This window comes from Dromiciops gliroides, chromosome 5 (genome assembly GCF_019393635.1).
Source record: "Dromiciops gliroides isolate mDroGli1 chromosome 5, mDroGli1.pri, whole genome shotgun sequence".
NCBI classification, from domain to species: Eukaryota; Metazoa; Chordata; class Mammalia; order Microbiotheria; family Microbiotheriidae; genus Dromiciops; species Dromiciops gliroides.
This window is the reverse complement of record NC_057865.1, coordinates 42,359,557-42,384,610: the sequence shown is the minus strand read 5'-3', so window position 1 is coordinate 42,384,610 and position 25,054 is coordinate 42,359,557. Positions and strand designations below refer to the sequence as shown.

The 25,054-nt window shown below is 42.7% G+C and overlaps 1 protein-coding gene across 2 annotated transcripts in view; it reads left to right on the top strand.

Moving 5' to 3' along the window:
• The window catches only part of LARS2 (leucyl-tRNA synthetase 2, mitochondrial), a 343,246-nt gene that overhangs the window by 270,011 nt on the left and 48,181 nt on the right, over positions 1 to 25,054 (top strand). For both annotated transcript variants that reach the window (XM_043966870.1, XM_043966868.1), the window contains exons 9-12: positions 7,043 to 7,150; positions 13,018 to 13,177; positions 19,415 to 19,519; positions 24,164 to 24,279. In XM_043966870.1, the coding sequence (XP_043822805.1) occupies positions 7,043 to 7,150; positions 13,018 to 13,177; positions 19,415 to 19,519; positions 24,164 to 24,279 (489 nt within the window). The remainder of the gene's footprint in view (positions 1 to 7,042; positions 7,151 to 13,017; positions 13,178 to 19,414; positions 19,520 to 24,163; positions 24,280 to 25,054) is intronic.

Below are 25,054 nucleotides of genomic sequence, written 5' to 3'. Positions count from 1 at the left end.
AGTTCAGTAACTTGTGAAGATGGAAGGATGAGGGGGACTTGGGCATGTTTACAGGCAGTAGGGAACGAGTCAGTAGGCAGAGATTGAAGAGAAGTGAAATGGGTACGATGAAGGGGGCAGTCTGTTGCAGGAGACAGGGCAGAATGGGACTGCTTCAGCTGGCTGACGGATTAACTTTGCTAAGGAGTACCAGGCCACTTCCTCACGTGGAACGGGGTGGGGGGGTGAAGGAAGAAAGGGTGGCGGAAGGCATCTGACTGATAGGGGGTGGGGAAGAGAGAAGAGGGAGCCCACAGCCAGTGGCCTCAGTCTTTCTGTCAAATATGAGGCAAGGCTCTCAGCCGACAAAGCGGGGTAGGGAAGGTTTGGAAGAGCCACTGCGAAGGGTAGGATAGCCAAGAGTCGCTCTGTGGTCCCCATTAAAAAGCCTTTCATCCTACTGTTATCTCCATTTGCCTAGTCAGCATTCTCCCACATTCTTTCTTTCTTCCTAAATGTAAACAGTGAGCACAATAAGCTAGCCGTGTTCTACATAAAGCCCAAACCTTTCATATTAATCATTTATAATTGTGATATCCTTCCCATGTTCCCATGCGTATTTCCTGTTGACATGGAAATAAGACAGGGTATTTGGAGACTAGAGCCAGTGGAAAATAAACACATTAATAAAACATCAGCATGTTTTATATTTAAGGGACTTAATGAATTGGAGACTAATGCAGGCCCGTAACTCGCTTGTCTTTAAAGAGCAGGCCCTGAATGGTGCCTGCAGGACTAGCTGCCCTCTGCCCAAGGCTGTGTTTTGGTTTGGCTAATTTTGTGGAACACTAATGATGTGGGGTTTTTTCCTTTTTTTTTCTTTTTTCTTTTCTTTTTCTTTGTGTGTGTGTGTGGGGGGGGCAATGAGGATTAAGTGACTTGCCCAAGGTCACACAGCTAGTAAGCATCAAGTGTCGGAGGTCATATTTGAACTCAGTTCCTCCTGAATCCAGGGCCGGTGCTCTATCCACTGTGCCACCTAGCTGCCCCCTTAAAAATATATTAATATGTTTTTTGTTTGTTTGTTTGTTTGTTTAGTGAGGCAACTGGGGTTGAGTGACTTGCCCAGGGTCACACAGCTAGTAAGTATTAAGTGTCTGAGGCCGGATTTGAACTCAGGTACTCTTGAATCCAGGGCCAGTGCTCTATCCACTGCGCCACCTAGCTGCCCCTACTAATGATGTTTTTAAGGTAAATGTGTCAAAAATTCTCTAGCAAAGATGAAATTATATTTCTCTCGTCCTTTTCCTTCCCTACAACCCTCTTTGTCTTTAAAAAAAAAAGTTTGAGAATGAAAATGACATGTTCAAAAATGATTCTTGCAGCTTTTCTAGCATCCATGTTATTCATTAGACAGATATTTTATTGTATGTAACAGTGCAGTGGAAAGGGTACTCTTTTTGGAATCTAGAAAACCTGAATTCAAATCCTACCTCTGACAGTGTCTTTGTGACCTTGGACAAGTCAATGATTTTCTCATCTATAAAATAAAGAGAGGTTCTGAAAGCCCTTCTGTATCTAGACCCATGAGCTTTGATCCTGCCTTGCTGCTGCTGCCTGCCCTGGCGTGAGTAAGCTAGGGCAGCATAGGACACTCCCTGTCACCAAAAGATGACCTTCTCATGAAAGTTGTTGCCCCTTTGAGAGTTTGTTACTTAGGGCTCAGAAATCTAGCCAAGCCACTGCCCTCTTACATTGCCTTCTGGCACTGCTGTTAGTTTAGAGGTCCCACAGGCATTAGAAGCACCAGGTCTTGGGGGCAGCTAGGTGGCGCAGTGGATAAAGCACTGGCCCTGGATTCAGGAGGACCAGAGTTCAAATCTAGTCTCAGAAACTTGACACTTACTAGCTGTGTGACCCTGGGCAAGTCACTCAACTCTCATTGCCCTGCAAAAATTAAAAAAAAAAAAAGCTAAAGAAACACCAGGTCTTGGGTCTGTGTGATTTAGCCCTGAAAAGGGACCTGAGGGGGCGGCTAGGTGGCGCAGTAGATAAAGCACCGGCCCTGGATTCAGGAGGACCTGAGTTCAAATCCGACCTCAGACACTTGATACTTACTAGCTGTGTGACCCTGGGCAAGTCACTTAACCCCCATTGCCCTGCAAAAAACAAAACAAAAAGGGACCTGAGAGCTCCTCTTCCCTGACCCCTCTCTACAGACAAGGAAACTGAGGCCCAGAGAGATGACGACAGGCCTCCCTAAACCTTGCTGCACATCTTAGTGCTTCCAGTGGCTTCTGGGGCAGCTGGACCTTTCAAGGATCCTGACTTCAGAGCTAGAAGGGACCTCAGAGGGCTTTTAGTCCAACACGGTACACTTGATGAGGAAACCGAGCCTTGAGAAGTCAGGCATGTTGCCCAACACATAGCAGCTAGGGAGGCGCCACAAGGGATAGAGTACTGGACCTGGGTTAGGAAAACCCGAGTTCAAGTCCTGTCTCAGACCCTTAGGAACCTCGTCTGGCTCAGTTTCCTCATCTGAAAAGGAGGGTAATAACGGTATCCACCTTGCAGGGTTGTTATGAGGATAAAATGAGAGTATTTGCAAAGCATTTTTTTTTTCAGGGCAGTGGGGGTTAAATGACTTGCCCAGGGTCACACAGCTAGTAAGTGTCAAGTGTCTGAGGCAGGACTTGAACTCAGGTCCTCCTGAATCCAGAGCTGGTGTTCTATCCACTGTGCCACCTAACTGCCGCCAAAGCATTGTATAAACCTTAAAGCAGTGTATAAATACAAGCTATTACTGTTGTTGTTATTGTTGAAACATGAGCAGTAAGTAGAAGAAGTAGGATTTGAACCCAGGTCTTCAGACTCCAGATCTAACCCTCTCAATGCCAGTCCTTTTATTTTCAGAAGGGCCTCCCAGGAAGCTTCGGTATTACATCGGTGACTTCAGTTCAGAACTTGATATGGCCGAGGTCTTTCTTAGATGATAATTATAATTACAACACTAACCCTCATAAATCCCATTCCTGAGATGTCATAGGGATGGAGACTGGCCCTGTGATATCGATGGCAGAGGGAGCTCTCAGCTGAGGATGCTGCCTCTAAAGGAGGCCGTATGTCAGGGTATGTGACCCTAGCAGACTTTACTCCATCACTGCCTTGCTGTCCCCTACACCTGACATCTTACTTTCTCCTATGGACCCTTCTGGGAGTCAGGGCTGGTGTCCCCTTCCCCATTTTACAGGTGAGGGTTAGGGGCACCAGGACTCAAGCCCAGGACTTCCTGGTGCCAAGTTCATAGCTCTTTCCTCCACCCTGGGGCAATGCATTTGAAGTGGCTCAGGTTACCTAAAATACTTAGCGAACTCTGCTCTCCAGGGACCCAGAGGACCATATTAAAGGTAAGCCTTGTAGTGAGACTGATGTAGTGCTGAGTACTCTTGGGCCCTCAAAAAGGAGGGAGAGGTGAGAACACAGTACCTGTGCTGCCTCAGAGAGCTCGGAGCCTCCAGGGCTCTTCTATGTAAACGATATGTCCCTTCCCCAAAGAATATGTTCGGGGATGTAACTGACACAACAGGGTCATTTAACAATCTCCTGGTCCAGGAGTTGGGACCTTAGCATCCTCACTGCGTATAAATAAGGGATTGGGTCTCCACTCTCTCTCTGAATCCTCTTGTAACTTTGAGATTCTCTGATCCTCTAGCCAAGATAAGTGTGGGGAGCAGAGGGATGGTAGGTACTGAGAGTGATAAAAGAAGAGTATTAATGAGACTTTTAAAAAATACACAGAAGAGAGTAGAAGGAAATGCAGAAAAGGGCAATTCTGTTACTGTCCTGTCTTATTTATTTATTCATTTGTTCCTTCGTTTGTTCACCTATTTATTTATGGGGGGGGGGTTGCGTGTGTGTTTAATCTATAATTTATATTCTATATATGTAATAATATATATTTAATATATACTAAAAATAAACCAGGCAACAGTAGTTCAGTTTCTTGATGTTTTCTAAGTTTGCCAGGCTCTGTTCACTGCATCATTCTGCTTTTCTGGTGAAACTCTTCAGATGCCAGATTTTTTCGTGAGGATAAGCTTTTATGAAGATGTTCCAGGACTAGGGCAGTTGTGGACCAGGCTTCTCCTACACCTGGCCCTAAGACCGAATTTGATGTGTATCCCTAGCCCATGTCGGTGCCATCAACATTATAAAATAGTCTCTATTGAGCCGTTTCCCTTTTTAGGAAAACCTCCCCCCCTCTTTCTGTGGTTCCTCATTAGCCAACGGGTTTTCCCTGATCTGCAGTTTTAATGACCTGGTAAACTTTAAGTCACAAAGGATTCCTGAAGAGGCTTATTCAATTGTGTCAGCTCCTCAGGGTCTTTGGCATTTCCAGTGACATTGGTGTCCAGATAAGAGGCCCCTCTGATCGTTTTGTTAAAAGTGACTCTTGGGAAGCTGTCCAGGTACTCTGATTCAGGCATGGGCAAAGCATGGCACTGTTCAATAACAGCCTTATTTGAATTGGAACTAACCAAGAGTTGGAGCAGCTCTCCTTCAGTACATCAAGTATTAAATAGCTGAGCTTTAATACATAGAGTAGAATCTTTTTTGGGGGGGAGGCAGGGTCTGGACTTACTGTTGGGAACTCCCAGCTTGGAATTCCCTCTACTGATGGAGACTGGCAATTTGTCTGTAACTTATCTACTTAAAGAGTTGCCTGTGGCAGTGAGAGAGGTTCAGTGACTTAACCCAGGGTCACACAGGGTGGCCTGCAGTCAGCACTTAACCCTGTATCTTCCTTGCACCAAGATCCACCTTTATCCACTTCACTGTGCTCCCTCATAGAAGTTTTGACCTGGAAGGGACCTTAAATATCATCTACAACAACTTCTCATTTTACAGATGAAGCAACTGAATTCTACAGAGCTAGAATCATTTGCCCAGGCACCTAATGAATGGGTTTAATTGAGCTGAAATCATGTAACATGAGCACGTCAGCATTTACTTGTGTCTTACGTTTTCCTTTTTTCCTTTTCCTTCTTCAAGATGTGAATAGACCTGTATTTTGTCTTTCAATGTGCATACAGCTCTTGGTTTTTCTTTAAGTTCCATTACAGTATGACCTGGGTTCAGATCTAGCCACCTACTAGCTGTGTGACCCTGGGCAAGTCATTTAATGCCAATTGCCCCCCCCAATGTATCCCCACTGCTTAGCACACAGTAGGTATCTAATAAATGCTTATTGGTAATGCAAAGAAAGGCAACAACATGCAAACATATACAAACAAAATGTTGATGGGGTAAATTAGAGAGAATCCAAGGGGGGTGTGAGTAACAGACAAGCTCAGTACAGACAGACATGTGAAGTCCTCCATAGTTTGAACACGGCATAGAACATGCACAGGGGAATAGAGGAAAATAATGCTCAAAGATGTATCAAAGCCAAGCTATGGAGGACTTCACATGTCTGTATTGAGCTTGTCTGTTCTGCACTCCCCTGCTTCTGTCTCCAGTCCTTCTGTGTCCCTGCTTGGCATGGCTTAGCCCTTCATCTTTATATATAAAAACTCCACCCGTTCTGAGAAGAAGCATGATGTAGTGGGAGGAAGAACACCAAGGGTGAGGGGGGAAAGGACCTCAATTTAATTTCCAGCTCTGGTATTTATCACCTTTTACCTTCTCTGGGATTCACTTTCCTCATCTATAACAACATGAGAGAGTTGGGCCACATGATCTTTAAGGTCTCTCCCCGTTTTAAATCATATTAATAATTAATCCTATGATTTCTTCTGTAATGCTTGTCCTGATTCCCTCAATTAGTTATGTTTTCTCTGAAACACACACACACACACACACACACACATACTTTCATATATCAAGAGATAGAGAGCATGAGGGTTGAGAAAGGTTTCTTGCAGAAGGTAGAACTTCAGCGGGGAACTGAAGGAAAACAGGGAAGTCAGGAGGTAGAGATGAGGAGGGAGTAAGTTCTAGGCATGGAAGATTATGTGTTGCCCATTTTTGTACCCCCCCTAGCACCCTGCTGCAGAATGCCATACCCAAAGCAGATATTCAGCTTGGGCAGTATTCCCTATCCTATATTTGATTTGTTTAATTTAATGGATTTTTTTTTTCAGGGCAATGAGGGTTAAGTGACTTGCCCAGGGTCACATAGCTAGTAAGTGTCAAGTGTTTGTCTGAGGCCAGATTTGAACTCAGGTCCTCCTGAATCCAGGGTTGGTGCTTTATCCACTGTGCCACCTAGCTGCCCCCCTATCCTATATTTGAATAAATTGCAGGATTTCTTCCTGGCATCTGATCGCCCCATCTTCTGCTCAGGAAAAAAAAAATCCCTTTATTTGAGCTTCCTGTTTGTTATGAACAAATAATCATTTATTAGCATACAGAAATTTTGGGTCAAATTATTTAAAGAGAGCCCTTCTTCCAAGGAATTTATGTTCTGTAATATACCATATTGATGGTAATGAAACATTTCTAGCTATTATCTATGGTAAATGCTTTAGAATAATACATAACAGGAACTGGTAAGTTTCATTGGACCCATTTTCATGATTAAGATGGTGTGTACAAACATGTAGTTCAATTTATGGTCTGAAGATGGTAATGAAATTAATGCATTCAAACACATACAGAAAAATAAATTAAAACAGAACATTCAAGCCTAGAATATGAGTCAATTTTTTGAAATAAGTACACTTAACCTTCCTATATTTAGTTTCCTGGCCCTGGGAAAGAATGCACTAGCTGCAGTCACCAAAGAGTCTAATTATCATCTTTTCTTAGCTAATTTTCTCTCTACCATGAATACTTGGCACTTTTACAATAGAGAAGTCAATCAACTCAGTCTTTCAGAAGTCGGCTCTAAATCAGCTAGCACTGTTATATTGGTTTCCAAACCAAATGGGAAAGAATGCAGTTCTAGTTACCATTCAATTCCCCTACTTCATTTGTTTCGACCAGTATGTGAGTATTTACATGAGTGTCTAAATATTGCTATGTGCTCAGAGTTTCTCCAGTCTCCTTTCTAATTCCATAGGTAATGCGTGAAGCTTTGGCTGACCTTCCCGAGTGGTACGGAATAAAAGGAATGCAGGCCCATTGGATAGGAGACTGTGATGGATGCTATCTTGACTTCACTTTGAAGGTGAGTACCCATTAAACAGATTTTCTTGAATTAACACAAGCTCCACAAAGGAATATTTTTTGAACTATTCAAATAGAGGACGATTGTTTCCATAACTTCGCAGTTGAGATGGTTTCCAAATTAGGGTTGATGTGTTACCCCCCCCCAGAGTTCTCTGTGGATACCTCTTGCAGATGTGGGGGTGACCCTGGGTTCTGGAAGGCCATGCCAATGGCCCACAAGCTCCGGCAGGTTCTACCATGTTGGAAAGGCTTTGGATACATCTCCAGCATCATGCTGTGTTTACTTTCTGAGGCCCAACCTCACTAAATAGAGGGATACCAATTACCATTAGACTGGCCACTAGGTGGTGAGTTCCTTGGATGCAGCAAGTCAGTAAGCAAAGATAAAATCCAGAGGGACCATAGTCCTCTTCAGTCCTTCCAGTGACTGTGTCAGATAGGAAGAACAGGAGGCAGAGCATGTTAAGAACCAGTTTTTAGACTATCTCTATAAGGATTAGTTTAACTGTTGGTATTCTAAGTAGAAGATCCATGTCTAAAGACTAGTTCATTAACCAGAGCAAATGAATCCTATCACTTTTGACATTCTTGCTATAAATGAAACCAGAAAATATAAGGAAGTTGTCATGAAAGGGAAGGCAGGCTCACAGGTTTGCCTCAGAGACACAAATAAAGGAGTTTGTCAAGTTGGTTTCATTCTTGTTCGTGCCACATGATGAAACACAAGCAAAAAGGTCACTATGAAAACACTTGGAGTTTATGGTCCAACAGTGATTGCAAAGGATGAGGAGGTAGAGAGAAGGTTTGTGAACTCGATGTGAACTTCTCAATTAAGTCCACATGAACTGGAACTTCATGAACAATAACTGCAAGGAAAAGGTGGGGGGATAGGTGAGGATAAGCAAAGAACATGTCAGAAACTACAGCTTAGGCTCAAGAAACAAGAGACCGGGGCAGCTAGGTGGCGCAGTAGATAGAGCACTGGCCCTGGAGTCAGGAGTACCTGAGTTCAAATCCGACCTCAGACACTTAACACTCACTAGCTGTGTGACCCTGGGCAAGTCACTTAACCCCAATTGCCTCACTAAAAAAATTAAAAAAGAAACAAGAGACCAAAGGCTTACATCTATCCATAAGACAATCTAGCATTAATACTGTCTTCAAGAAGAGAATTGGAAGGTAATGAATTTGGAGAAAATCAAGTAACATCAAGAAAAATGGAGCTGACTTGAAAAGACAGAAAATGACTGGTTACTGGTGTGGGGGTCATTGCCGACTTTGCTGTCCATCCATTTGTTAGAGCCAAGGTCAATCCCTATTAGAAGATAAGATATTAAAGACAAGATATGGCATGCAAATAACTCCAATTTGGGCCTGTCCAAACATTCTTTTGAGAACAGGATGTAGGAAACAAATTAAGGAATGCACATTAAAATGGTCTGTTACCATTTCCTAGTGATGTTTAGCCCATGTAATGCTGTCACTACAAAGTAGGGGCCAAAAGAGCCCAGGAATTGCTTCAGGCAACGGACACCTTATCCCTGCCAAGTGGAGAGATATGGCACCAACTGCATTGTGATAGAAATTCATTTGCAAAACCTGCTGAAGAAGAGCAGTGAAAGACTATGAGCAGTATCACCTCTTCAGACAGAGACCCAGGAGAGGAATCAAGGGTTTGCAGAAGGCCTGACACCAGACCCCACTGGGCTTGATCATACCAAAAGCACCTCGAGATGAGACTGGAGGGAGGGCGAGAAACAGAGCTAGCTGGTGTTTGTATAACACTTCAAGGTTCACAGAGTGCTTGATAATTATCCCAATTCATCTTCCCGGCAGCCCTGGGATGTAGGCACTATTCTTATCCCCATTGTATAGATGAGTGACTGAGGCAGACAGAAGTTAAATGAGTAGCCACGCGTCACGCAGCTGGTAAATGTCCGAAGCCAGATTGGAGCATACATCTCTTTGATTGTAGATATGTCTGCTTTCCTCAATGGAAGTGGAGTCATTGCATTTAAACGCTTGACATGTCAGTTTTCTGCTACACCAGGAAACAGAAGAAAATGAAGGTGGTGAGAGGGGCTGGAGCAGGCCAAGGACCTGATAGATTGATTCTCAGGGTATCTGAAAGAGAAGAATGAACGAAACAATTGTGGGGGGAGGGGGAACATGGAGGGTATTCCTGGTCTTAATAAAGGTGGTGGAGGGTGAGGACATTGTTAGCTGCTGGTCCACATGCCTCTCTTCTTACCTTCACAAAATCTTTATAAGAAGGATCTCTACGAGGATCAAGAATATCTTTGATGAAAACAGGAGACGGAAAGTGGTGCCCTGCCACGAACAATATTCTGCAGCAAATCACAGTCTTATAGTCAGACGCTTATTCACAAGATACAGAGAATACGGAATCCCACTTTGTTTGGCTTTGTTGACTAAAAAAGCTTTTGATTCGCTAGAACAAAATGTAGCTTTAAAGGCTGTCATCTAATGAAGTTTCTACCAGGCCTACGTTAAGATCATCCAAGATTCTTTTATAGATGCAGCCACAAAGTGAATATTATTCAGTAGTCTCCTGATTATGTATAGTGAGACTCAATGCTCACCCATAGTGTTTGCTACTGTCATGGAAGATATCCAGTGCAGAGTCCAAATGCAGGAAGGCTTCCCTATGGATACTGAGGTCCTCCACATGCTTCTTTCTGCAGATGACACTGAACACTGCAGAGTTTCCCAAACAGCCATTCGTAGTAATTTTGTCCAGCAATTCTTATGACAAAAACCAAATGGGTTAAGGATGCATCTCCTCTATTTATGCCTCCATCAAACATTTATTGTATGCACCAAGCTAGCTTGGCTGTGATGCCTCATTGTGGCGTAAGAGTGAGCGTGGTTTCTAGAAGACTGTAGCAGGGTCTGCTATATTGGACAGGCCTCCAGCACATCTCAGCAACAGACTAAGTTGTATTTCCAGAGACCAGGCCAGCTAAGTACAGGAAAGGGTGATGTGTAGGTGGGGTACCTGATGATGAATTCTTTGGCCGTGGTAACCCATGAAACAAAGAAAAATACAAATATCCTTAAGCTCTGTGCAGTCCTCTTCTACTTCTGAATTAAAGGTGTCAGAAAAGGGGAAGCCAGATACTAAGATCCACACAGTTTTCTACCTGTCTATAAACTTTAAGTTATTTATTAGTACTCTGTCCAGTGACATTTTCCTAAAAGAACTGAATCATATCAACCTTGACATTCTCATTAAAAATGAAACCAAAAGACAAGAGGAACTTGTAGCTAAAGTAAAATATTGCTCACAGCTTCTCTTGGAAAGTAGAGAGGTCAGAAGAGTTGGTGTTATCATGCATCCAGCATCATTTCTTGGGCCTTTTGGTCATTTCATATTACAGTGCACAGGATAAGAATATGGAAAATGTATGAAAATACTTTTACATCATTTCTTTCAAACAGATTAAGAAATAAAGTCACTGGGGTATTTTGTACAATCCCCAAATAGCAAGTTCACATTACAGCCTGAACCCCTGGGCAGGCTCCCGTGCCCCTCACCCAGTCCTCTTTCCCTACACCAAATCAGTAGAAACCTAGCCAGCTCCCTACATGTCACACACCATGGTGCCTGGCCTGGCACAGTGCAGCTGCAGGAACCTCTTCTACCCCAGAGGAGGCCCCCTGTGCAAGTGTGCCATGGGCTCTTTGGGTGACTCGATGAAGCTGACACTGGACTCGGCCCTGATCCAGTCAGTGATGCCCTCTTCCAGAGTCTGCTTCTCCATCAGCTAGAATAACTTCATGGAAATAACATCGTGATTTTCATTCAAGGGATACAAAGGCAAGCCTTCAAGCAGCTCTCCTTCTACAGGGGTAAACAATATATACTCATATAAAGAAAATATATACAAAGCACTGTGAAGATATTGTATGTAGTTGGGTGGACATCCCATTGAATTGGTCCATCTGTGCATCTATCTTAGACAAACGCTGATGATAAAAAAATGAACTGGGGCTCCGGTTCAACAGGTGGAAGAAAAGGGACTGACTAGATTTTTTTTTATAAATTGTGCGATGCTTTCAATGACTCCAAGCTTTTCTCTGAAATGAAAGCCCATGGTTCAGCACTGGTATTCCTCCCTTGAGGTGTATGGGGTGTTCAGGAGGACTAGCATCTGTGTATGAGGAACTGCCAAGCCCTTTTCAAGGCTGCTTATCTACCTTTGGTGGCCACCTGTCAACCAACTCTCACCTGTGGCTCCAAGAAACTGTAGCATACACAGTTATCCCCTGATAAACCACCTCAGGAGATGAGCTAAACAAGGTTGAGGGTCACCAAAAGTCAGTGACTTAGGGGGGATGTCTGCCCCAAGCATATGAAAGCTTTGACCTAATGGAATGGACAGAGAACAGTTTGTTCCAGTGGCCATGAATACAGCTGAAGCAGGCCCAGTGAAGTGCTTAGGGCTTGGTCAGACATCATAGACACCAAGGTCATTCACTGCATCCTGGGCCAACATCAGTTGTCCTGACTTTTTTCCTGCCACTAGACTGTGATGGCTTTGAAAGAGAGTTCAGTGGGGGCAGCTAGGTGGCACAGTGGATAGAGCGCCGGCCCTGGAGTCAGGAGGACCTGAGTTCAAATCCGCCCTCAGACACTTAACACTTACTAGCTGTGTGACCCTGGGCAAGTCACTTAACCCCAATTGCCTCACTTAAAAAAAAAAAAAGAGAGAGAGAGAGAGAGTTCAGCTCTGCCTCACTTAAATGCAATTCACACACAAGTCAATACATCACCCATGATGTCATTGGTTCTCTTTGAAAATGAAGGACAAAAATAAAAACAATGGCTACCCACCATTGAGCACCACAGTCATTGAGGAATGAAAGTTGTGTGATGCCCAAAAAATAATAAAGAACTATGTGATGTCTTGTAGGCTTCAGCAAATTACCAAGGATTAAATTGCAGGTTAACTTACACGTGAAAGGTGACGTGAGGCATCAGTGAAGAGGAGCGTAAACAGAAAAGGATGAGAGCCAAGAATGGAGCGAGAATGCAGAATGACAGATGAAGAGCCCATTGGTACTCATTTTAAAAGACCTGGAAAAGGGCCTCAAGACCCTCTATGGAAGATTGATGGGAGGACAGTCTCAGAAGATATGCAGAAATAGGTTACAGTGCAGAGTACCCATGTCAACAAGGTTATCACTCCACTGAAGTGCATAGGAATGGTGCACCTATTTTATTGAAAGCTCTGGGATCTGAGGGAACATAGACCATACCAGGAGCCCAGTTCTTGAAGGTCTTACTGATCCCCGTGTGTATCAGAAGGTTTTCTCAGTCACCACTTTTATCCCCTGGCCCTTATCCCTTGCTGGATCCCTCTTCACTTCAGACTGCCCCAAAACACGCCTGCTCATATCTTCAGGCTTTGCTTTTCTTTTCCAGGTAAGTGCCTCTGAACCCTCCTTGAAATGTATCAGTCAACCATAGACTTCCTTGGGGTTTTTTGTGTCTCTAGGGATAAGATAACCCTAAGTTGGTTTTTTATACTAATAAAAAAATGACCATAATATCAGTAAAAGTCTCTCTCTGATCATATTCGTACCATATCCTGTCTGCAAAATGGTTCAAGTTATTAGCACTGAAGGGTGCTTTGGAGGGGTAATCCCCAATGCTTCTCTTCTCCTTCCCCTCCTCCACATCCTTTCTCATTTTGCCCCCTCTCCTATGCCAGCTGACAGTGACCACTGCTTAGGGATAGACAGGAAGTGTAAAAGGGAGGTTACCCTCAGAGCAAAGAAAGCAATGTGCCTTGGAGAGAAAAGGGAGAAATAAAACTGATCTGTAATGATTCCTGTCAGGTTAATGGCAAAGTAACTGAGGAGAAGTTGTCTGCTTATGCCTTAACCCCGGAGGCTGTCTATGGAGCATCCCACATAGCCATCTTGCCCAGCCATCAACTCCTACATGGAAACAGCAGTCTGAAGGAAATCTTTCAGAAGGCATTTATCCCAGGCAAAGGTGAGTTTTTATTTAAAGGATATTTCCAATAGAATCTAATGTTTAGGTGATAAAGTTCTTTGTGCGTAGAGATCATCGCTTCTCCCTACTTTATAGTTCTTTCTTCTTTTCTTGGGTTTGTTTGGTTTTGTTGTTTTGTTTTTTGTCTGTTTTCTTTTGCAACATGGCTAATATGGAAATATGTTTTGCATGACTGCACATGTATAATCTATATCCATTGCTTGCTGTCTCAGGAAAGGGGAATAGGAAGGAGGGAGAGAGTTTGGAACTCACAATTCAAAAAAAAACCCTCAAAAGTTAACAACTGTTTTTACGTGTCATTTGGGAAAAAAAAATTTTTTTAATTTCACATAATATAAAATGACCTGTAGTTGGTATAGCAAGTTCTGACATGTAGGTGAGCATTTCTGGATAACTTGAAAGTGGTTTTCTCATTCCACTCAAGTATTTCTCCCTGAAGTCTTGTTTATATGCTCCATTCTTTTTGTAGCTAGTATTTTTGTAGCTCCATTCTTTTAGTAGCTAGTAAATTATCACCAAGTTCCTATCTGAAATCCCAGACATTTTAAATTAATGGGTCTATGTTTAATAATATATTAACTCTATACATATGTAGGTATTTGATAAGTGGTTTTTTTGGAAATAAAAAGTTACCAAGACTAATATTATTGAAATAAATAACCAAAATGGAACATTTCCTTGTACCAGCTTGAACAGATGAATGATGTCCCTAGATAATTCAGGAGCTGGATAGTTAGCTCTTAGAAGCAGTCACTTTATAGTATTGTTTTAGAGTGTCATCTTGAAGGATGATGAAAAAATACTCCTAAATTAACAATTTTCAGTATGTCCAGTTATAATTTTTTTTCCCTCCTTACTCTAGAAGAAAACCATAAATCTTTCAGGGTTTGTTTTTTTTTGCAGGGGGGGGGGGTGACATAACCGGAGGGGAGAAACAAATTCTTGTGAATGATTTGGGGCAAGAACAGCTTTGAAGTGACTACCCTTGAAAATTAAACAAACTGGCAAGATGTAAATATATGGTTTTCTCAGAGAGTGGGTGAGAGAGATTAAAGTGAGCTAATACTGATGAAGGGTTAAAAAGCCAAAGATCTTTGGAACTCAAAATCTTATAAAAGGAAACATTGAAAACTATCTTTACATGTAACTGGAAAATAATAAAATACTTTTAAGATTGAAAATAAGCTAATGATCATAAAATACGGGAAGTTCAGAGCATTTTGCCACTTTCATGTGTTTTGGAATGACTGAGAAATCGTTTTGGAGAATGGTCAGAACAATATTTGGAGATACTTGTGTGTCTCCATGACTACACAGGTGTCTGAGACAATGTGTCTCAAATTTGGCATGAGCGATGATGCCTTTTGGCCCTGGATAAAACATTGGGTATTTTCCTCTGCGTGAGCTCTGAAATAATTCCAAATGAAATACACAGCTCATAAAAGTTGACTCTGTCATGTGACTCAAATATTCAGGTTTTTTTTATACTCATGCTAATAGATTAGTGCTATCAGATGACACTCCTGGATGAGTGGGTAACATTGTTAGTGAAATCAATAGGGAAATGAATTCATGTGTAATTTTCAGAAAGTCAATTATGATCCCTGTGAAAATGTACTTTTTTCCTGGCCTTTAGGGATTACATTTTTACAATGTTAATGCTTCATCATTTTCTTCTCCCCCCTATTTGTTTATGACCGTTATCTATCATGAAAGTGACTTTTTTTCCCTGTAAATGTCCGTTTCTAAGCAATGAATTACAAAAAAATCACAGAAATACAGAATTTGGAGTGAACTTCAGTTTCATGAGCTTGGATTCTCCGATCCGAGTTCCCTCAGAACTTAAGTAATGACTGTAACTTCAGCCCAGATCCCAAGCACCCTCTCCCTGCCCTCTTCCGCAGTCACCATCCTCCTGAGGCATGGAAGTGCTGACTCTTTTTTCAGTCATCACAGGACCCTCAAAGGTGAATGTTCCTCCTCACCCGGCCATTCCTTGCTCTTGGAATCAAACTCTGCCCCCACACTTCTAACCCATGTGACCTTGGGCATGTGGCTCTCCTCCCCTGAGCCTCTGTGGTCTCATCTCCAGAAGGAGATGCCCTAAACCTCTGACGATGCTCTGTTCTACTCTTTTGTGCAGCAGCTCCTCTTCACAGCCATCGGCTGACTTCTAGGTCACTCTCCTTCCTTTTTCTTATTTATTTGTTTGTTTGTTTGTTTATTTATTTATTTATTTAGTGGGGCAATGAGAGTTAAGTGACTTGCCCAGAGTCACACAGCTAGTAAGCATCAAGTGTATGAGGCTGGATTTGAACATAGGTCCTCCTGAGTCCAGGGCCGGTGCTTTATCCACTGTGCCACCTAGCTGCCCCTCTCCTTCCTTTTTCAAGAAGTTACCTGACTCATACAACTCTTGCCTTCAAACTCAGGGAACTCAACACACATGTTGATGTCTTCAGTTTTTTGGCTTTGTAAACTCCCTCAACATCCAGCTTCACTCCCTAGCCATCAAGAATGGTTAGAGTCTTGATCTGACCCTCACCCCGTGAGCTTTTATTTTTTTTAATATATTGTTTTTTTCATTAAATATTTCACAATAACATGCTTAATATTTTTAATATTCTTTTTTTTTTTTTTGGTTTTTTGTGGGGCAGTGGGGGTTATGTGACTTGCCCAGGGTCACACAGCTAGTAAGTGTCAAGTGTCTGAGACCGGATTTGAACTCAGGTACTCCTGAATCCAGGGCCAGTGCTTTATCCACTGCGCCACTTAGCCGCCCCTTTAATATTCTTTTTAAAAATTTCGAGTTCCAAATTGTCTTACTCCCTCCTGTCCCTTCCCCCTCCTTGAAAAGGCAAGCAATTAGACATTGATTATACATGTCAAATTATACAAAACATATTTCCATATTAGCCATGTTGCAAAAGAAAATACAGAGGATGCCTTAACATTCCATAGCCTGGTATTTAAAGCCCTCAGTGCCGTGACTGCTATTCACCTTTCCAGTCCTCTTTCACAAAGCTTTCCTTTACATCATCTTTGCTCCCTACACACTAGCCTGCTGGCTACTGCCCATACCCAACACAGCCATCCATCCCCCTTCCCTGCCTGCACAAGCAGTGCCCCACACCCACAACCCACTCCTTCACCATCGCCAACTCAAAGCATCCCTGCCTTCTTTTAGAGCATAGCTCTGCATGAGGCTGTTTGGGATCCTGCCTGTCCCTGGCTATTCCCACTCACTGCCTCTTAAAGGCATCTTGTGTTATTCATATACACTCATATACATGGTATTTCCACTTAGTAGAATGGAAGTTTCTTGAGGACAAGGACAACTTCATTGTTTTTCTTTGTATCAGCAACTGCCAGGGTGCCTTACACATTGAAAGTGCTCAGGAATTGTTTGTTGCATGGGATGGAGGGTAAATTTGGCAGCAAATTCAGCAGCTGCACCTTCAGATGCATTGGTGGCAACACTTACAGTTTAGGAACAGTATGTTTGCATTTCATTTTGGCAAAGTAGACTTGCAAAGAGAATATTCTATTCTTGAGGCTCCATGTTGAACTTTCCTCTTGAAAAAAAGAGAGTTAAAGCATGTAGACTATTAGCTTAGTCCATCAATAAGTATCCAGCTAGGTGGGCCAGTGGATAGAGCACTCAGCCTGGAGTCAGAAAGACCTGAGTTCAAATCCAGGCTCAGATACTTATTAGCTGTGTGACCCTAGGCAAGTCACTTAATCTCTGCCCCAGTTTCCTTAACTGTAAAACAATAGCAACTAACTCCCAGGGCTGTTATGAGAATTAAATGACATAATATTTATAAAACACTTTGCAAGCCTTAAGACATATATAATATAGTTATAATAGACACTATAATATAGTTAAATATTATTGTTGTTATTATCATAGTGCCTATTACCAGTACTACCTCACATTTATGGAAGGATACTAATTACAAAGGTTTGCAGACATATTATTTCATTAGACCGGAGGAAGGTAGTAATTCCCATTTTGGTGATAAGAAGACTGAAGTTCAGAGAAATTAAGTGACTTACTCAAGGTCACACAGCTATCAAGTGGCAGTCAAAACTTGAACCAAGGTCTTCTGACACTAGACCAGGAACAACTGACATTCTTTGTTATCAAAACTTTGTGGAAAATAACCAGCTCTGTGCCATCTATGATGTCTCTGAATCCTCTATCCTCTGAGTCTTTGGGAAGAGGGCTGGCCTTGGAGCCTCAAGCCCTGCATTCAAATTCTGCCTCAGGCTCTGCCTGCTCTGCAGCTGCAGACAGTCACCTCATGGCTCCAAGCATCAGCTTTTCCATCTGTTAAAGGGAGTTGGGTGATACTGCTGCTACCTGCCTCTCAAGGTTATTATGAAGGAAATATCTTGTAGATCATGTAGTGCTCTCTGAATGTATTTCATCATCTTCATTATTGTTCTTATCTGAGTTGTTATTGTTGCTAGTTATGTGAAAGGTGCTTTTCCCCCATGGGGCTTCCCCTGGGTGGAGATGAGGGTGCCAGGGATGGGGAGGAGCAAGAAGCAATCAGGAGCAAACTTGACTTATAAAAATAAACCATCGTTTAATTAGTCACGTTCCATAAATTCCTGAAGCTTTTTTTTTTTCACTGTTAGTTTACAGAACAGCCTAGTGACATTGTATTAATACAGGATCAGAAATGAATGGAAAAAGGACTGCTGTTTGCATCTTAAAATAGAAAAAGCTAAGTGAGAGGTAATTAATGAGAGTGCTTTGTCAGCCATATCACTATCTTTTAATTTAACTAATAGGGAATATGATTCCTATATCTTTAAAATGCTAAGTAGCAGAAATCTGTTCATCTTCCCTTACATATATATATATATATATGTGTATATATATATATATATATGTATCATTTCTGCCTTAATGCCTTATGTGAAATCTGTCTAGCTTGCCTAGCATATGAATTCCAGCATCGATTCTCCAGTGAACAAAGGAACGTACAGCAATCCCAGATGAAAGTGTTGAGTGAGATATGTTGTTTTTTGTAGTAACTGCATTTTGTGCAGTCAGCTGAGGTTTGGAATCTTTGTATGAGAGACAATAGAATAGAAACCATAAAATGCATCAGTCTGGAAGTACCTTCCCCAATCCTGAAGCAGCTAGGGCCTCTCTTCCTGGAGCAGGCTCCCACACTCTTAATTTTAAGACATTCTGACCCTGGAGCTGTAGCCAGACGTGGTTTGGGGTCTGCTTTTTGCCTGGATGGAAAGTGTTTTCTCTGAATGAGCCTCATGCACTCCAAACTCATTGGTTCGGTCTTCCAAGGACTCCTGCTTTCATCCTTGTGGGTCATATATTCCCCCCAACCCTCCCTCCCACCTGATTGATGCAGGTCACAAACCTTCCTGAGCTTTGGTAGAAATGAGTTGCCTTGGCTGAGCAGATTCACCACCTGATAGTTCGCCTGCTGGTAACAAAGCCTCTGTAAGCCTAGCTAGGTTGGTCCTTGAATGACAGACATCCAGCCCATTAACCCATGGCCACCATCAACCACATTGAGGCCCTCTTATAAAACTTGCTTTGTTTTTATATTTTTGCCCCAGCGTGCTCGTGGCAGAGGTCAAGGGTCAGGGGAGGAGGAAAAGTTATAAAAAGTTGAAAAAAATGGAAACTGTCCTGAATTAGGGAACACTTGCTTTATTTTTATGCAGTAGCATAGTAGTTTATGGAATAAACTGATGACTTTCCAAAGGACATGAGAATCCTCGAGGCTATAGATGTATTATAAGAAAGAAAGAGATACTTTACCACTGGAGACTTATTTCTTTTACAATTAATAAAGTCTCCTGGGACTCACTTTTCACATTTTTACTTGCTTCCTCTCACCCAGTTTAAACCTAAGGTACCACTGCCCCCTGGCTTCTGCATGGATTAATTATGACAGCTCCTTCTTTGGGTCATTGTTTCATGGGAATGAACCATTGGGGGTAGGCATGAAAACAATTAGCTTTGAATGGACAGCTGGGATTTTAGGTCCATTCTTTTGACCCGGGCGTCCATTGTGCTGATGCCTAAGTTCAGTGACCCAGATAGCTTCTAACAATTAGCACATAACCCAGACTTGGTTTTTCTCATTGACTGATCACCAGTGAGATTTTGCAAGGTGGTAAGGAGGGTGCGATTTGATCAATTATGCAGCTCCCTGCATTCATTTTCAGATTGTCTCACACCCGTGACTGCTGTAAACATGCTCACCGCTCAAGAAATCCCTGTTGTCATTGTGGCCAGAACAAAATTGGAAGGCTCTCTAGACACAAAAATAGGTAAGTAGTGGTTGAAAATGGATCCTCTGGATATATTTTACCATAAAATTGGAACACTGGCATATTGCTCTTGGCCAAAAAAAATGTATTGTCTTGTTAAGATGAATCTCAACATCAGTGGAAAAAGAAGGCCCCCTCTGTAGACTGTGCCTTAGAACCAGGAAGAGCTGATTTCAAGTTGCCCCCAAGACACATACTGGCTGTGTCACCTTGGGCAAGTCACTTGACCTCTTGATGCTCTGGTCTACCCTGTAAGACTATATGTTGCAAAGAAAGTACTAACCTCCATTGGTAGAGTGTCCCCCTACCCAGAGCTTCTTTTAGTCTGTGTCCCTTGAGAATAGCTAGCACAGTGCTATGCCCAGAGCAGGAACCACAATGATAAATATCTCTGGAATGGGGAGAAATGAAAGAAACTTTGGCTTTTGTATGATTTACAAATAAACGTGTCCTTTCTTTCACCTCTCTCTTCTACCCCCTTCATCCTTCCTCCCCAGCATGGAGAACCCTGCTTTATGACAGAGGCTAAAAGAAAGAAGGAGAAAAAGGGTCTCATAACTAACCAACCCAGCGGTATGGTCTGACATCACTTGGAATGGAATTTTGTCTCCAAAAGATGAAAAACCAGTAGTGTGCTGTCTGCGGGGGTGGGGGGGAAACAAGGGAAGGAGGAAAGGACAAACTTTCTTGTTAAATGTTTGCTAAGCGCTTATAAATATTATCTCATCTTGGCCAAAATACTTGTGTAGGCACCAAAATGAATACCCCCATTTTAGAGAACCCAAAGGGGTTCTTTCTATGCTGCCAGACTCCACTTTCCAGGAGGAATAAATCTAGTGGCCGTCTAAGGAGAGGCTGGGCCTGAAACCATCCAAACATCCCCCACCTCTGCCCGTTCTCATTTTAGAGAAAAGAACTCCTTTCATTATTTGATTGTTTTATTCGTACTATCATTTATTAATAGAGCAGCAATGCAGCAGCTCAAGGAAACCCCTCTCTGTATTGGTTTGCTTGCCGCATTTTGAGCCAGCAGAGAGGCAGCAGTACGTAGTGGAGAGAGGGCTGCCCTTAATGTGGGAAGACCTGAGTTCTAGTCTCCCCTCTTAGACATACCGGCTGGTATGTGGGTCAGGTCACTTCACCTCTCCACCAAGACTCAGGCTGCTGAGCAAGTGCCTGGCTGCTCTGACAGAGGGAATTTCTTCATCAGCAGCTCCTTATACCTATGAAATTCCAAGTCTGGTCCAAAAAACAAAACAATAACGATTCAAGGCCGTGGACAGTTTCTAATAACATAAAGAAGAAAAAAATTAATCTCATCTTTAGGTATCTAGGGGTGTTTTTCTAACCTATCCAATATCTACCTTGGGTGAAATCTGTTTTCAAGAGTGTTACTTAATGATTCCAAACAGAACAGACCTAAGGAGATAGGAAGACAAGATTTATTTGATCCTTTCCTCCAGGATAATTACAGGCATTTCATATTCCATTGAGTTTTACATGACAACAGCCCTCTCAACATTTCTCCATCTCCCATGATGAAATACATTTTAATTTCAGGATTTATTAGGTGACATTTTGCCTAAATTTTCCCTTCCCAATCTGTATCTTGTTGTTCCTAATCACTCCCTTTTGTGAAGCACTTAGTAATTCTTCTCCCCTCTTGGTGCTTTCATTTGGGGGCTTGATGATTTGGTTTGTAAATTACCAGCATATTTTCCCTTCGTTATTCCTCAGCAGGTCTCTGAACAGGTAGCTAGCTCCCTGAATAACTTAGTTTTTCCAGTAATGGCTGATGTTAAACCTCCTGTTTCCCTTACAATTATTTTGCATCTTTGATAAAAATGCAGAAATGCCAAATCAAAAAAAAAAAAACCAAACCAAAAAACCCTTCTTGGTATCACTTGTCATATTTTTTTTCCCTTCTCCTGCCCTAGTTTCTTCATGTGTTGCATCCAAAATGTGTGGTTTGTATCAAATATAGAGGCAAACAAATGTCAAGAAATTGTGATTGGAGTGTTATTTCTTAAAGTTTTCTGTATAGTGGAGCACGGCAGACAAGGCTGTTGCAAATTGTCTCACCCACAGCCACTTTGTGATTTTTCATCAGAACCAGTGCTTGGCAAAATTTGTGAGACTGAACAGGCTTATTTTTGTTGTTTGTGCCCGGGCCTGTGTCTCAGAAGTGAAGCATCTGAGAAACCGTGACCCCTTTGTGTAAAAATTAGTTTACCACGTTAATTTCCCCAAGGGTCTTTTGCATTTTAAAAGAAGAGAACTGGGGCAGCTAGGTGGCGCAGTGGATAGAGCACCGGCCCTGGATTCAGGAGGACATGAGTTCAAATTCGACATCAGACACTTAATGCTTACTAGCTGTGTGACCCTGGGCAAGTCACTTAACCCCAATTGCCCTGGAAAAAAAAAAAAAGAAGAAGAAGAGAACTGAGGGAAATAACCAAAGGAGTGCATTTCCAATGGTAGAATTTCAAATAGCGTAGCCCTTGGATGGAAGTGACATTTTGGGGTTGAGAGGATGAAATCCAAACCTTCTCAGGACTGATGAAATTATACCACATAAACAACCACCTATTTGTAAACCAGTCTTGTTTTTTAGTCTTGCTCCAGTGGTTTTATTTTATTTATTTATTTTTTTGCAGGGCTCTTGCCCAGGGTCACACAGCTAGTAAATGTCAAGTGTCTGAGGCTGGATTTGAACTCAGGTCCTCCTGACTCCAGGGCCAGTGCTCTATCCACTACACCACCTAGCTGCTCCTTACGCCACCTAGCTGCCCCCTCCAGTGGTTTCTAAAGGAAACTGTGGTATAGTGGAAAGAGACAATTCTCCAGTCAGAAGACCTGAATTCAAATCCTGTACCTTATGCTTCCTCTCCCTATGACCCTGGACAATTCCCTTAACCTCTCTTAAAATGAGAGGGTCAGACTAGATGGCCTCTGAGGTCCCTTTCAGCTCTAAATCAATCTTCCTTTGGTTTTCAGTCCAAAATCTTTCCTTGACCCTCAATTCTACTAATTCTGAAATTTTACCTTTTGCCTTTCCCCTAACACAAATATTACCAAACACAAATTTTAAGGGCTTTTTCCCCAAAAGCTATCCAATCGCCCAAATACTCCTTCAGCGCATTTTTTAAAATACCATTAACTAGATTAAACATAAGAGTCCCCCATGATTGGCTGGTTGGTTGGTTTTTCAGCAGAACCTAAGGGCCTTCAGCTGCTTATACCTGGGTCTCCACCCAGCTTGAATTGGGGAAAGGATATAGGAGGAAGGGGACTTTGCGGGGGAGAATTAAGAGAGCTCTGAGAAAGTGCTGAAGAATTCAGGAGTGTCCCCACCAGGAGGTTATAAAAGTCAGGGTGACCTTTAGGATGTTTAAAGTTGACCCATCAATAAATAATCATGCTTTAGAACAATGTTCTTGCTTAAGTAGAACCACTCTGATCACACAAGAAAAATTCCCATCCTGTGGGACTCTCCCCAACCTGTACACTTGGTCTCATGCTGATGTTTCCAGAGGGTCATTCTTAGAAAACAAAGCTAAGGGGCAGCTAGGTGACACAGTGAATAGAGCACTGGCCCTGGATTCAGGAGGACCTGAGTTCAAATCCGACCTCAGACACTTAATACTTACTAGCTGTGTGACCCTGAGCAAGTCACTTAACCCCAATTGCCCAGAAAAAAAAAAAAATTTTTAAAGAATGAAAGAAAACTAAGCTAAGCTGTAGCCCCAAGGGTAATTCCCTGACTTTAGAATCATGGGGGTTGGGGGGGGGGCAGCTAGATGGTGCAGTAGATAAAGCACTGGCCCTGGATTCAGGAGGACCTGAGTTCAAATCCAGCCTCAGACACTTGACACTTACTAACTGTGTGACCCTGGGCAAGTCACTTAACCCTCATTGCCCTGCAAAGAAAAAAAAAAAGGAAAAAAAAATAGAATCATGCGGGCTGGCTTCAGGTAAATCCTGGTTCCACCACTCCTACCTGGAGGACTTGGGGCAAGTTGCTTAGTCTCTTGGGGCCTCATTTTCCTCATCTAAAAACTGGGAGTGATGGCCTAAGTAACCCCTAAGATCTCTTCCAGTTCACAAATGATGATCCTTACTCACTTTCCATGCTGCCACAAAATGGACTAATACACCCAGGAATACCTCAGCAGGTACAGTTTGGGCATTTTACCCGGCTGCATGGATAGCTACCAAACCTCATGTTTTATAGATGGTTGAAAAAGCCGGAGCCCAGACTGTTAGGAGAATCCTCCACCACATGAAGGAGCTTGCGTGGGCTCGGGGATAGATGGCTACTCAGAAGCTGGTGTGGCTGGGAAAGACCCAGCCGCTGGCCCTGGGCCTCCCTAGAGAGGGCATTATCCTAGCAGTGGTTTGGAATCCAGTCAGCAGCCTCCCATTCATGAGCAGCTTGCTCTACCCAAATTCTTGCTAGCAATTGCAGAGGGATCTCAGGAGACTGCTGAGCACGGGTGAAAATTTTGAAGCAGCACACATCGTTCACTGAAGAACTATCTCTGTTGCAAAGCTGCTTGTCCCCAGAGAATCAGCAAAGAACAGCACAGAACCCCTAAAGTACTCTGCAGTTGAAACCGTTGCTTGTTTTCCCTTTCTGGATAGGAATTCCTGCCACTGACTCAGAAGATGCCAAAACAGCGCAAAATCTGGATCTGCCTTTCACAGAAGTGATTGAAACCTTGTCAGATGGCACTGAAAAGCTCATCAACTCTGCTGAGGTCAGTGGTTTTCTTATCTTTTGTTCCTTTCCTTTTTTGCCCCTTCCATTTCTCTTCTTCTTCTCCTTCTCCTTTTCCTCTTTTTGCTTCTTCTCCTTCTCCTCTTCCTTCTTCTCCCTCTTCCTTCTCTTCTTCGTCCTCCTCCCCCTCCTCCTCCTGCTTCTATTCTTTTTCTTTCCATTTCTTTGAAAATAGCAAAGGCAGCAGGATGGAGCATGGAGAAAGCTGGCCTAGGAGCCAGATAGGCCTGAGTTCAAATGTCACCTCTGACACAGGCCTGCTGTGTCTTCTGGAGCAAATCATCTAACTTCTCAGTGCCCTGGGCAACTCTCTAAGATGTTAAAGAAGGTACTAACCAGTTCTAGTAGAGGGAGTTTCCTTATCTGGGAAATCCCAAGTCCAGTCCCTATTCCTTCTTTGTGTGTGAACCTAAGAGTCCCCTAGGTCCAAAGCCACAAGACTGGATATCTTTGTCTTTTGGAGCAAAGTCCAACCTACTTGTTCTTTCCCAAAGGGAGCTATAGGCCAGGCCCCCTGTCCTCTTTCTGGGTGCAGTGGTGCCACTCAGCTTAAAGTCCATCTTTATTTTCCTTTAACCGGAGAAGCTAACATTAGATTCTTCAGGATTATAACCATAACTTAGATGAGGAGGAGGAAATATACTGCTTAAATGAAAGGTTGCTTTCAAGATTGCCTGGTTACCTGGGAAATACAGCCAGGTTTGCCCAGAGCCAATGAGCTTCTGAGTGACTGAGCTGGCCTGGAAGCCAGGCCC